The sequence below is a fragment of the Rhinolophus sinicus genome, chromosome 3 (assembly GCF_057876585.1).
Source record: "Rhinolophus sinicus isolate RSI-liver-muscle chromosome 3, RSI-T2T, whole genome shotgun sequence".
NCBI classification, from domain to species: Eukaryota; Metazoa; Chordata; class Mammalia; order Chiroptera; family Rhinolophidae; genus Rhinolophus; species Rhinolophus sinicus.
Window position 1 is genome coordinate 163,612,138 of NC_142503.1, and position 14,482 is coordinate 163,626,619.

The 14,482-nt window shown below is 45.5% G+C and overlaps 2 protein-coding genes across 6 annotated transcripts in view; one reads left to right on the forward strand and one right to left on the reverse strand.

The window, feature by feature from the left end:
* The window catches only part of SAMD4A (sterile alpha motif domain containing 4A), a 216,372-nt gene that overhangs the window by 168,337 nt on the left and 33,553 nt on the right, over positions 1-14,482 (forward strand). For all 4 annotated transcript variants that reach the window (XM_019725735.3, XM_019725736.3, XM_074327456.2 and 1 more), the window contains 2 exons: positions 7,264-7,373; positions 9,629-9,715. In XM_019725735.3, coding sequence (XP_019581294.2) covers positions 7,264-7,373; positions 9,629-9,715 — 197 coding nt within the window. The remainder of the gene's footprint in view (positions 1-7,263; positions 7,374-9,628; positions 9,716-14,482) is intronic.
* GCH1 (GTP cyclohydrolase 1) overlaps positions 1-14,482 on the reverse strand; it is a 140,131-nt gene that overhangs the window by 14,020 nt on the left and 111,629 nt on the right. The gene's annotated exons all lie outside the window — the stretch shown is intronic.

Genomic DNA, 14,482 nt, shown 5'->3' on the forward strand with positions numbered 1-14,482 from the left:
CAGCATGTGTGAAAGCACGGGGATGAGACAGCTGGACCAAGTAGGTCCTATGGCTTGAGTGTTAAGGGCACATGAGAAAGGAGTCTGGAGAGGGAAAAGCCAGATGCTAGGCTTTGCGGAGGGTGTTGGCTTGTATCCTGACGTTGGTAGAAGCTATTGAAAGAATTTCAGCAGTAGAATGGCCTGCTCAGATTTGCTTGCCAGAAATAGGACCCTAACAGCAGTGTGGAGGATAAATCAAAGTGAGGAAGGGACAGGGGATCCTGGATTGGAAGGCCAGCTGAAAGGTAGAAGATTTCAGTAATTGAGGAGGAAAATGAAATGGACCAAGGCAACCGGCAGTGAGAATGGAGACCATAGTGTGTTTGTGGGATCTTGGTCAGATAGAATGGAGACTGCTCTGAGATAAATGTATACTAATGGAATGTAGACAGTGATGGAGTGGGAGGAATTTAGTATGATGCCCAGGTTTCTGCCTGGGATATCTGCGTCGCTCATGGTGTCATCTATAGCGAAGAGTATATAGGAGAAGAAACAGACTAGGCGGACAGCATGGGGGAGGGTGAGTGAGTGTGGGGCCCTGCAGAACACTCCCGTGGAGGTGTGCCAGCCAGGATACAGTGCACCGTGCTTTGCTCTGGCCCAGTCTTTTTAAGAGCCCTGGCTCCTCTCTTTGCCAGCACAGTTTAAGCATTATGCTTACCTGTAGTGAAGTTCATGTGGGGGACTCCACTCCAGATTTCTGGTAGCAAAGCCCATAGCGTTGGGCTCCTAAGAGTGTGAAGGTCCATGACCTTTTCATCACACTTATCAGTGTGAGAGGAGTAGAAATTGGGGGGTCAGTTTCTCTTGATATGAGCTTCAGCCTTATCATTACAAATTGACATTCACTGGGTATCCTTATGATGTGTGGCATTATGTTAGTACAAAAATACAGAGGTAACTGAAGCTGTTTATAGTTTGCATACAGATATGATAGAGGTAAAAAGGAAGCCTTTGGCTCTAGTAACCTTGATAGAAACACTGCAATTAAGAGAGAAGGAGACCAGTGACTATGAAAATATGCTCAGTTTGCCTTTTCTAAGGAGTCTTTCTTAGATGAAACTTATGTAAATGTTTTTTTGTCCATAGCAAAAGAAACATATTGCCTACTCTGAAATAGCCAGTTTGGGGTTTTGAGTTGTTTTTGAAATGTAGACCTTTAAATCTTTGCCTGTCCCAGAATGAGATTAGAAAAGTTATTGAGAATTGTGATCTTTTTTAGGAGAAAAGAACCCATCGGAAGCCTTTGTAAGAAAGGTTGTGAATATAGGGTCATACAGGGGAGTGACAGAGTGGGAGTGACACATCTCCCTGTGTGGCTGGGACACTTCAGCATGGCTGACATGGGAGCGAGTCACTGTTTTCTGAACGTTGGCTTTCTAGGCACTGTCTTGAATTCCTCTAACTTAAAGGCCAAGATTTAGTAAATTTTCTTTACTTTCTTTATTCCCAAATGCCAACATATGACCTGCACAGATAGGTCTTAATAGGCTCAGACTGACACTCTCTCTTCTCAGCTAGGCTGAGAGTCATGATGGCTTTGAAAAGCAAATCCCTAAGGTTCCTCCAACTCCTAAAGGTCCTGAGCCTTGTAGCCACCATTCCTTGCCAAGCATGTGAGATGCTTTAACGACTGTGCCGGCACACAGAGGGCAGCTTTTGATGTGGAACCCAGCCACTATTTAACAATGCAAAGCAGGCTGCCTTTAGAACATCACTTAGGAATGTCATAGCTAATGGAAAGTACCAGGAAAAATGTAGTCCCTCTGTTTGTATCTAATCCTCCTAAGTGGGTATTTTACCCCAAAGTAGGCCATCTCTGTGCCTCCTGCGACCTACACATGCTCCCCACAAGCATGTACCCCCTCCCAGAAGCTACCGCGGACACATCTCAGGATGCAGGAGCACGCTTATAGCTCCACAGGGACCAGAGGTCAAGATGTCTTCTTTCCTTTGCTCAGAGGCTGGAACAGAATTGGGCTCCCCATTCTGGCCGAAAATAAAGACAGTCTTCAGTAATCTTGATGGTGTTGCTAGACTTCTGCTCTTCATTTTTGAAAGGAATGTTTTCAACACTGAAGAGTTAGTCCCTTCTTACCCCTCAGTTGGCTTTCCTCTTCTCTCCCCCAAAGACGAAGGATGCGGTCTTATCTTGAAGAGTTGTCTGAGATTAGCCTGGTTTTCTGTGGTGAATGAGAGTTTCTCTTCCAGCTGCAGGTACCAGGACCACCGCAGCTGACCACCACCTCTTTTCTTGTGGAAAATGAGGCTGTTCATGTTTCTCTCTTCCAGGGATGCCTTTTTGTTACTCCCTTTTTGTTATTTCCCATATTGGGCCCTTCAACAATATTGGTCCCAGTATTCTCACTTGGGGGGCCTCCTCGGTGGTGGGGCAGGTGCTGTACTGTCTGTTGATCTGACTGGTGTTCGCAGCCATTCCCACAGCAGGCATTTGAGGAAAGCAGCCTGAGTTCTAATTGCAGCCCAGCTTCTGTGTGAGCTGTTGTATGCACCACAAAGCTTCTCTGTGGCTGATTCATCCAAACTCTAAAAGGGAACTAGAAGTCAGCGTAATTGGAAACTTGATCGCATTGGTAAAGACCAAAAGGTAAATATAGACCATATAAAAGATGGGTGTAGCACTACTATAAAAAAAAAATGGCCACGAGAAGATAAACCATTGTGGACTGCAAAAAGATCTAGAAGGAACTTGGTAGACCACTGTGGCATGGCGGCCCATGAATGGTGGTGCGTTCTCTCAGCAACCTCCTACCCTTTGACCTTATCTTCTCAGTTTTCTTCATGGGCTCCTCTTCTCACACCTTCCCTTAAAAGCCTGGCACTCCTAGGGCTCCACCCTGGCTCTCCCCTTTTCTTGTTCCATCTCTTTCCCTGAGTGCTCGCACCCATTTCATGGCTAAAACCACCACCATGTGCTACTGAGGAGGAGACTGGTTCTCTGATTCAGACCTCTCTTCAGAGACCCTGAGCTGTTGACTTGTCCACCTGGATGACGAAGGCAGTGACATCCAACTGATCTAAAGTGGAGTTCACCATCTCTCACTTCTCACCCTAAACCTGCTGCTGCCCTGCCTTTTCTGTCTCACCAAACCTGAATCAGAGGAGCCATCCTAATTGGTCTCCTTCTCTCTCTTACTCCCTATCTTCTCTGATTTTCCAATACTGTCAATTTACATCCTTTCCTTCTCTGCCCTGCCTTCCCAACCCATCTCCAAGGGCTTGGAATTTCATCTCCTGACCACACTCTCACCATCCTCCAGTCCAGCCTTTCCATTGACAGTCACCGTCTTTCTCACATGACTGTGCCTCTACTGCTCAGATTTCAACAGCTTCTCAAAACCCACAAGACGAAGTCCACTCTCTTTGTTTCAACGTTGCAGATCTCAATCCCCTGACCCCTGCCTGTTTGCCCCTACCTTGTGTCTAGCCATTGTCTATCTTTTACGCAAGTATTTGCTCAACCCTGAATGCTCTCTTGGCTGTGTGCTTTGTTTACATGCTGTTCCTGCTTCCTGGAATGGCTTCCTCAATATGGTCTGCCCAGTGGCTCCAGCATTGCTGCTACTGTGAAGCCATCCCTCATTCCCAAGGCAAACCAAAATGCTCATTGTTCCATGCCCCCTAGAACTTTGAATACTTAGCACTTGTCCTGCAGCTATTATAATTTTTCTTGGGGGGGGGGGGGTCAATTTTCTCCAGATTAAAAGTTCCTTGATGGCAGGGACATGACTTCACAGAGCTTGGCCCCGATAGTAAGCAGTCAGTAAATGTTGAGTGAGCAAATATCTATCAGTATGCCCACACTTGGCAAGGAAGTCATCCCAGCTTATAGCACAATATCTTTATCTCTCCCGCTGATAAGAGAGTGACTTTCTAGTCTGGGAGCTCCACTGGCTTGTCTGTCAGAAACAACCCTGATGAAGCGAAACAGCTGAGTGCCAGTCAGAGGTGGGCGCTCAGGAGCCATATATGTCTTCGACCACATATCAACTCCTCCAGGAAATACCTCTGCTTCTCCCCTGCTTTTCTGTGTCTTCCAACCATAGCCACAGTTTTGCAGAATGAAAACAGAAGGTCTGAGGTGATACTGTGTTTCCCTGAAAATAAGACCGGGTCTTAAATATTAAGTTGTGCTCCAAAAGATGCATTAGGGCTTATATTTAGGGTTCATCCTGAAAAATCATGCTCGGGCTTATTTTCCAGTTAAGTGTTATTTTCAGGGAAACACGGTATGTTAGGTGGTACTCAGCTTTGCATCCAACCATGTGGCACCTAGACCATGCGAGAGGACCTGAGCTCTTAGGTAAAATTCATCCCTGGCCAACGATCTACAGACACTAGTATCCAAGTCATTGGAATTCCCCACATGGGTGGAGTCAAATAGTGAAGGTGCTCAGTTCTCTGGTTTGTTTTATTTTTAATGGTGTTGTGTTTTAATCTTGACAAAGTAAGGTGCCTCACTGCCAACCAGGGAGGGAAGGTTAGTAGGCTATGTTCTTAAGAACTGGAATTTCCTCTTCTTTGTTCATCAGTTCACGTTGCAGGATGGATAGCTCTTTAGGCAGACAGCACTGAGCTAGACACTGAGATTTGGCTGTAAAAGTGGAGTCAACATGTGCCTGCTTCAAAGAACATAGAGCCAACAGGAGCTTGCATTTCCCAGGAACATATCCAGAAATAACACTCCAGGAAGGCCAAACTCGCCATGCTCCGAAGTTGTGTAGGAACCTTTTCTAGGAAAACAGCTCCCAATGGCCTGCATTTTGACTATATGAATGAGGCAGGTTCTTCCATTCCCCTAACCAGAGGAGTACTGGTTGTCAAATACTTTTATAGAAAGAAACTAGCACTGATTGAACTGAAACTTGCCAAGCCAAGACTTGCACCCCACTCTCCCCAATTCTTAAAGTACCATATTGTCACCTTGGCTTATAAAGCACCCAGTTTGCAACGTGATTTAGTAGCTCAGGTTTCTGTTTGTTTAATCATCAGTGGGCTTTGCATGATTAAGCTGTAGGACACCGGTGAAAATCTGGCCCATGAGGTTATTCCAGACTCTTCTGTCATGTATTGTGCCCAAGTGTGGCATTGGGTTACCCAGACTTCTCTGAGTCATGATCATTGAGTTTTCAGAGCAGCAACTTGGGGCTTTTCTAAGATGTAAATAGCGAACAGGAAACCTGGTGACAAAGCGGTAATATGTCATTGGCCTGAAAGCCAGAACTGTAGTTATTTGCTGCTCACTCTGTAGAAGTATGAGCACTGTTTTAACAGCAACAAAAAACATGGTGGAGAATAAAGTCCGGTAAAATAGCTCCAGGATGTCACAGGAGGAAGCACCTCTTAAGCTGGCATGTCCTGGACTCTTGAACCAATCACAGGTTGCGGTGAGGAGGCTGTAGGAGGTTGGTACTATGTACCTGGGGAAGCCCTGCCTCTTTGTGGTTAATGGTCCCAGAGGGACTCTCCACTTGTCGCAGTAGAATGAAGGGCTCCAAGCACAGAACCAAGTAATGTCTTGCCTGAAATGACTGAATCTGTTCTTAAAATGCTATTGGATAGCCACTTCTATTTCTCCAGAAATTCTCCTTCTTTGGTCTTCATGTTACTTGCAAATCAAGAAGTAAGCTTAGCAGACCTATCCTCCCCTCCTATATCTTTGGGTTTCAGGAGCTCATCCCCATACCCACATTCCCTAAGGCTAGGTTTGGTTCACCCACAGGCAGGGCCTGATTTCAGGGAAGGCCAGGCCTCTTGAATAAATCCCAGGTACCTACTCTAGACACTGAAGAATTGGAAGGTTTCCACTTATTTTGGAGTGTTTGTGGTCTCTGTCAGTGCCTCAGAATAAAGCACTTAGTGATAGTATCTTGCGATCATCATGGTTAATAATGGCTAATGCTTTATAGAAAACATGAATAACAGTTGCCCAACGCTTCAAAGTACTTTGCAGTCGCTGTTTATGTAGCCCTCCCACTGCTGGGCTGTGTTGTCCTTATTTTTCAAGAAGTTGATACAATGTAAGTAAAAGCTGGAAATCAGGAGACCTGGTTCTAGTCCCCATTTCACCACATCCTTACTCTGAGATCTAGAATTAATGATCTAATTTTGCCATCTGTAGAAGGAATTCTAGAGACTTTTCAAAGATCCTATCAGCTCAAAATCTCTGACTTAAAAGAGCATGGGCAAGTGCTTTCTTTTGGTTGTACTTAGCAAGGTAATAATTCTCCTGTGGATTTTCAATGCAGTTACTATTATTTAATTTTCCTGATTCTAGAATCCCAAATTTGGGACTTATTTCGGATGCGTTTGGAATTTCCATTACCCTATGGTTTAGCCAATCTTTGGATTTTTCAAGTCCTGGTATATTTGTCGTTGACATTCAAGGAAAATGTCAGAGACACATCCAGATACATTATATAGCTTGGGGAAATGGTCAGCAGACACACACACACACACTCATGCGCGCGCACACACACACACACACACACACACACTCACTCACACACACGCATGCACGTGATAGTTTTGGAGTCCTGGATGCCCTATTCCCTCTGGAGTATAGGAAGGCAGAAGAAAGACGTCAGGCTAAGAATGACAGCGACTCCACCCTTGGGGACCTACAGCTGCCTGGTTTTCCTGTCACTGTAGAAGTGGCAGAAACAGCATGTGGAGATCTGCACTGAACCTAGAAAGAAATTCTCTTGAGGGTGAAGAGCTATTATATGCAGTTTTAAAATTCTAAGTCAGTTCTTTCCACATCAGTAATGCAGTCAGTCGTCTGGCTAATGCAGTGGTTCCGTGCCCCTTTTTTGGTCATGAACCCTTTGGGGAATTTTACAGAAGCTATGGATGTTTCTCTGCCAGAAAACTATCCATATATTCACCAATTGGGATACAATTTTAGGGAATTCCTATATACCCTGAAGCCCATGGACCCAAAGGTAGCACCTCCCTGGTCTAATGTGCAATAAGGGAGCCCAACAGGGCTAAAGTAAGAATCTCAGGGCTAGGCCAAGACGTCTAAGTCCATAATTTGCTGCCAAAATTAAACAAGTAGTAACATAAAGGTTTATTTTTGTTCTTTTTTTCCCCCTCTGACCATCCGCTCTTTTTCTTTCTCTGTTCCCACATCTTTTGTCATCTGTTCCCGTTCCCTCTCACTTTCTCTCCCCATCTCTCGCATACCTTGCACCGCAGATGTTCCAGCCTGGTTAAAAAGCCTCCGCCTGCACAAGTACGCTGCGCTGTTCTCCCAGATGACCTATGAGGAAATGATGGCCCTCACCGAGTGCCAGCTGGAGGCTCAGGTATGTGCTTCAGTGGTCTCTTCACTAAGAAGTTGCCCCAGGTGGAACCTGAAGTTAAGTCCAAGGCAGACCTTGTTTGGACCCATACCTATACCCTCCCAGTAGCTTGCCTTCTTTAAGGAATTGCCAGGTGCATTGATTCCATGGTGAGTGTGGCTCGGTTCTTGCCTTCAGGGTCCAGTAGGAGATGGAAGGCAAGCAGATAACCACAAGGACAAATAGGAATGAGATAGACTCTTATGAAAAAGGTATAACTGAGGTACACTCACTAAGTTCAAGGGTGCTAGGGAGAAATCCGTGTCATCTCCTAGAAGAGGTAACAAACATTTGACCAAGGCCTCAAAGAGCCTGTGTTCTGCTTTTGCTTTCCTTTCCTCCTCCCTCCCTCTATGTGACCAGGGCTTGTTTGGGGAATGACAGCTCAATTGGTTGTCTATTGTCCAGTCTGGTTACAAATCAGCCAAGGTCTAGTAATTATTGAGTAGAAGCACCAGGTCAGGGCTCAGACCTTTCCCAACACTTGTACAAAAACATGTTGAGACAGAGTGGTCTTAGTTGCGGTTGGAGTAAGTTGTACTATATTTTTTTTCTTCTAACCACCTCAATAACATGGGACAATCATTGAGAATGGTCTCAGATTTCATTTCGCTTCTGCATACCATGAAGGTCGAAGTTTCTCCTTCCTTCTCAGCCATCTTTCCCCAAGTGTGAATGCCAAAGGCCAGGCCAGTCAACAGAACCCCTGAAACTAAGCATGTTTCTTTCCTACCATGCTGTGCTGGAGTAAATAGATTTGACCGATGTCTTTGTTTCCCTTGTTTAAAATGCTATTTGCATGTTTCAAACTGACCTCAGTTTCCTTTGAGCAGTGATTTAAAAGAATTAATGGTCTGAACAAGCTAATAGTATTTCCCTTGCAGGAAGAGGAGATTGTATCCTTTGGGGCATAGCTGGTCTGGACGCTTACCTCCCAGCAGATCACTGTATTCCCGTTGCACTTTCAGTACCCTCAGTTAACCTCTAGGGCCTGGCCAAATACCAGTATTGAGATGCAAGACAAAACCCAACGTCACTGCATAGTCTCAGAGAAGGAAAGGCACTAATTTCAACTTCCTAACACTTTTCCCACTGCTTTTTTTCATCTGAATTGCTCCTTGAGATCCCAGGGATTAACGAAAACTGCTTCTCAGAGGATGTTTGTGTTTGGGTCAGAGTTTAGAAAAAAATCTAAGTCATCAGTTGTTTGACTTGAGGAAAAAAACAAAAAACAAATAATGGACACAGAAGGCAAAGCCAGAGGCCAGCACAAACTTTTCAGAGTAATTTTATTCACTTGAACTCAAAATCAAGGCTAAACAGAAATATGCCCCCACTGCTTCATCTTGAGAGTGAGTTCAGTTGTCACTTGACCAGTTAATTTTTCTAAGTAAAGAAGATGTCATTGGTGTTCCAATTTTTTTCCTTTTTTAAGAGGAATTCTATGAATAGTTGCCAGAAGTCACCAGAAGTGTGTATGAGAGACCTGATTTGAGAAAGGACCTCCTATTTGGAAATTTGCAGTTATCTTTAGTCAACAAGTATTAAACTAGATCCTTAGGCTCATCATTGCTATAAAGTTAAGAAGATAAAATCCACAACTCTGAATGTGACTCCTAGTTATTTACCTGAAATGACAAGTGAATTATAGGTTTAAGTTTTCCTTATGAAAGCCAGAGTGGCTGTGAACTGACAAAAACTGCCTGTGTGGTATGACACCAGCTGAGACCTATATTGGACTTCACTTCTTTTCAAGATAGGAAACACAGGAAAGGTTTGAGAAAGCCAAGAGTATCTATGTGGGATTGGAAACTTCAGGGAATCTGGGAGGCCCTGAAATGATAAACCTGGAGAAGAGAAGTGTGTGACTTAAAAATGATCTTTTAAGACCATGAAGAAATTTCATTCTGGGTGGACTATTGGTGGTTCTAGAGCGTTCTCTCTCTCTCTCTCTCTCTCTCTCTCTCTCTCTCTCTCTCTCTCTCTCTCTCTCTCCCTCTCTCCTAAAGGTCACAGCTAAAAGATACAGGCACATGTGTAGTGTAGCCAGATAGTGTTAAAATATTTAGGAAGACGATGTTCATAACAACAGGTACTAAAGAGAAAGACAAATGGGTATTTACTAGTCCACAAACATGTAGGAACAAAGCAGACAGTAAAGTACTTAAATAGCCTCAGAGAGTCTCTAAGCTGATTCTTAAACATTTGTTTAATTACAGAATGTTACCAAAGGTGCAAGACACAAAATTGTCATCAGTATTCAGAAGCTCAAAGAAAGACAAAACCTCCTGAAGTCTTTGGAAAGGGTAAGTTATCCCCGCGCGAGGGAGCGTTTCCACCTTCATCACAGGAAAATGGACCAAGGACACTTCTCAGTTAAAAGTGTCATTAGCAGACCTTATAGAATATGTCACACTGTTTCCTCACCAAAGTCAGAAAAAAATGAAGTGATTCTGAAGTGGAGTTTTCCTGTTATTCATGCTTCTATGTAACCTGACCGCTGAAATGTACTTATTCCCTGGGTCCAGGCAGCCTGTGACTGGCCGTCCCAGACTGAGGAAGTGCTGTCAAATGCATTCCCCTCTACGCTTTAGACGTTTGTAGAGATTAGCAAGGGGTTCAACCCACAACATGAGACTGAAATCTTGACCAAACAAGGCAGGGAATATGCAGATGTGCTTCATTCTTGCTGTCCACCCAAGGGAGGACCTGGTTTTGAGGAAAGCTGCCCGCAGAGTGTCAAACACCAACAGGGGTGCTCCAGGTTTTGACCAAAGGGGATCAAAATCACTCGGCGGATGGACATAGTTGGCTTTCCAGACAATAATTCCAGACTTTAACTTAACAACACATAGGTCCCCATGAGTCTGATTGGAACTGTCTCAAAAATGCCAAATGCTGAAGAAGAGTTTATTCCAGTGTTTAACGCAGGTATCAGCTGCTGCCGTCCCCCTTTGTATGCTGCCTAAACACATTCTCGTCCTATCTTTGTATCCAGACATCATTCTGGTAACAGTGTCATTTTTAGGACTTGGTGACCTTTTGATTTCATCTAAGGTCCAAAGGAGAGCAGGCCTTGCTCCACACACACGGAGACCATGCTACTCGTGCCTCAGAGTTGGGATTCTGGGCGCTGCTGTTGAGAAGCGGTTGGGAATGGTGGGTGGGAAGTTCTGTAGTTACTTGCTGCCTTCATAGCTTGAGTGGTAACCTCTTCTAGTTATCCCAGCATGCCTTTGGAAGGGAACAAAGTATTGAGATAGGTAGGGCTAATGCAAGTTTTGTAAGCACGTAAACGTTTTTAATGCAGTGGAAGGGTTTTTTTTCTTAACTTATTTGCAAAATGTGTGTCTAATTTTACATGCCATATCTAAAGTTATATGTAATGCACCGTACGTCAAATATAAAGTAATACATATTGATAGACTATGCATATTACTTTATAAGGAAGGCTCCTTTTAAAATCTCTGGATGGATAGTGGCTACTCACATACACACCCATGATGAAAGGTCTGTTCATAATTAGTTTATCACAAATGACAGTAACCTGCCCAACTGAACTCGAGGTTATTGTTGTTGTTCATAGTTTTATGCTAACTGCTTTACCAAGCAGCGTGTCTAACAGAGCGATTATTGCCATTTTTAATATAAGAAATTGTTCTCTTTTAGGGAACAATCAAAAGGCCAGTTTTCTCCTTATCTGTTAGGAAATACACAGGACAGTTTGCATATGGATTAGACTGCTAAGCAGTATGGTGCAAGCGTGATACCCTCTCCCCTTGTTTCGGTAGCGTCCTTCAGGAACTCACTCATGTCCTCTGTCACTGAGGAAACACACCCACCTGAGTGACAGAGATGCTGTATTCCCTGCAGCCTTGGGCCCAATCTGTGTGTGGAAACACAAGGGCAGCGAGGCAGCAGGCGTGGCCCCGACATGCCCCTGACTTCCTGTGGAACCTGTGATAAGTCAGCGACATTTTCTGTGTCCCAGATTTCACACCTAGAATAATATTGACTCCACCAAAACACTTTCTCCTTGGTTCACTGGAATGGGAATGTTAAAAAGATGACAGATGTAATACAAAGTCTGAGAGCAGCTAACGGGTAAGAGGAAAGTAATAATGAGTTTATTCGGGTTGACTTCTTTGAGGAGGAAAACTTGTGTCTGTCAAACTACCACGCTGAGCTTGTTTCAGAACCCAAGTTCAGGCACCTGTGTGCTTGTCCTTCAGGAGCTGATGGCCTGGGGGGTGGGGGTGAATCTCTCCTTAGCATCCACCTAGGACTCAGTCCCCCGCTCTCTTCTCTCTTCTCAGGGACCTGGGTCCCTCTTGTTCTTGGAGGCAGGGGATTGTCCATAACGTGTTGCAACTTAGGCCACCAGTGACAGACTGAAATCAGCCATTCCTCTGGCATTCCCAGACATCCTCAGCTGATTATGCTGTTGGAAATGCTGTCACCATGCTCCTGCCTCCTACAGCATTCTTACCTCACATAGAACCTAGAGATTTCTAAGGTGATGGCTGGGGCCCCGCCCGTGGCTGGCTCACAGTCAGTAGTCGCTGCATCCAGAGTACTGCATCCACTCAGTTACTGAACACTTCCTAAGCAGCTGCCTTGCACTAGGTTACCCCGTCCACTGGAGGCTAACGGTGAGTGATACATGGTTCCTGCCTTCAGTAACTCGGGATGTGCATTGTGACAGGCAGACGTGTAGCCAGAGCTCTCACAACCTACTGTGATCAACGTCATTACCAAGGCCAGTGGGGGTCTCTTCCTGGGTTGAAACACACTACTCTGCAGTGGTGAGGAAAGAAACCTGGATGGGCCCGTGCTGGCTAGAAGATGCGTTAGGAACCTATAGCCAGTCTTGGTGGGCCCTTGAGCCAAGGCAGGGGCCATGAGGGTGAAGGATAAGAGAAGACACTTAGCAGGAGTCCAGGCATTTGTATGGGGCTTGGGCCTGGGTGCCATAGATGTATCATGTTTGAACACTGCCCCCTGGAACTAGCCATCAGGAGGTCACCGGTAGCCATGATAAGAAGGGTTTCAGGGAGCTGGGAGGGGACCGAATCCAAAATCCATGAACCAGTGAGTTTGAATGGGTGATGATGCCATGGGGTGAAGATGTGTAGACTTCTGAAGATATTTGGTAGAAAAGAAAAACGAATAGAATGGTCACTGGGGCAGATTTTTCAACATTTATCTTTAATAATGAAAATGTTTCCACATGCTCTCATTCCCCCATTCTTTTTAACGGACTTCCAAACTGTGAAGTTGAACCGTTCTCTGAACCTGGGACCCTGGCATGGAGAAAAAAGTTACACATACTCCTGTGCACCCACAGCTCCCTGTCCTGGCAGCACACTCATACCTCATGGGTCCCAGTGACTGGAAGCCTCTTCGGGCAAGGATTCTGTCATGTTTGTTTTTAGATCCCCCGTGCCTAACAGCGCCTGGCTCCTGGTAGGGCCCAGCTGATGTTTGGTGAATGAAAGAAAGAGAGAGAATGGGTTTAAATAATGCTGGAGTCCTGTCTATTGCGTGAGAAATCAAATTCTTCTCACACAAAGAGAAGGATGGGACCCCGGACAGTTGCCTACCGAAAGTGCTGGGGTCGATGGCTGCCAAAGCTCGCTCTCCCAGATGATTTCCACCTCACTGTTGTTGCATGCCCCAAGAAAGTCTCAACCAGTCTTCCAACAACACCTAAAAAGCCAGGCTGGACGGCTGGGATGGTCCGAAAGTGGCTTCCTTCTTGCTTGTCCGCCCTGAGCTGTGCTTGCCTCAGCTGCCAGCTGTGCCACAGTGGAGCAGCCTTCCCAGCCCCTGCTCTAAACATAAGCTCCTTGACTTGGCACATTAGTGAATGCACAGCTTCATTTTTGCCACTTTGTGTTTATAATGTAGGATTATATTTATGGTATGAGGATCAATAGAGACTTAGGTTGAGTCCCTATTTTTGTCAACATGGAGAATCAATTCCAACAGCTAGTCAAGGGCGCTGAATTGAATCCCATTTGGGCAGTTTCCTACCTTTCTTCTCAACTTGGGCACTTCAGTGTAGACTTCTGGAATTCATTTGGAAGAGTCAGGAATGTGACCTGATGGTCTTTGTGCCACCCCATGGAAGCAGTTAAGTGAGACAGTGGCTTGAAGTCTATGGGGGAGAAGCAAAGTAAAACTCTGCATGATTCCTGTAAATTAGATTTTCAGAGAGTGTCCAACATTATTCATTATGTTTTTGGTTTCCATTTTGATGTGGTTGTCCCCAACAGATCAGATTTGAACTTGGGCCAAGTGTTAGGAAAGTGTTTCCTGTTAGAAGGAATTCAGCTCTCAGCATAACGAAAATCTCCTTCCCCCATCACTAAGTAATTACAGAAGCCTTCTTGCCACATAACAAGAGCAGGTGAGGATTTGGTGGCAGTTGATGGTGTCACAGGCATACATTTGCTCACCCCTGTGGTAGCTGCCATGTGGGATGGCATGGCAGGCTGCATGCAATCCCCCAGATAGGCTGCCAGCTCTGCCTTCATGGGGGAGCCTCACCCCTCTCTCTCCTTTCCCTTCCCCTCCTCGGTCAGGGGCTGGACAAGGGGGTCAGAACCTCCCACGCCCTCGTTGCTGGTTGGGTGGTTGGCAGGGACTGGAGGACCTCGAGGCAGGGATCCCCTGTTGACACATAGTTGGGTCAGAAAACGTGACAGGTGCTGTCCTGGCATGGGCCAGCTACCTTGCCTCCATGTGCCCTCCCTGATCAGAGCACCAGGTCCAAAGTCAAAGAACCAGTCGCATGATGGCATCAGATTCTGAGAAAGGGCTGGTCTAGTCCAGGCAGCTGGAAAATTGGGAATGATCAGGAACACTCAACTCACGCATCAGGCTTGTCAGGACAGGCTGCGGGCTGGTCTCACCATGGCCATATCTGCCAGGTTTAGAAGGAGGGAGTAGCCTCTCTGAAGCCCTCTTCTGTAAAAGAAAAATGGACTCTCTCCCCTAAAGTGGGCCGGACAGTGGCCCTGGCCAGGATTAAGACAATTCTGGTGGCTACTTAGCATTTGACTTCCCTC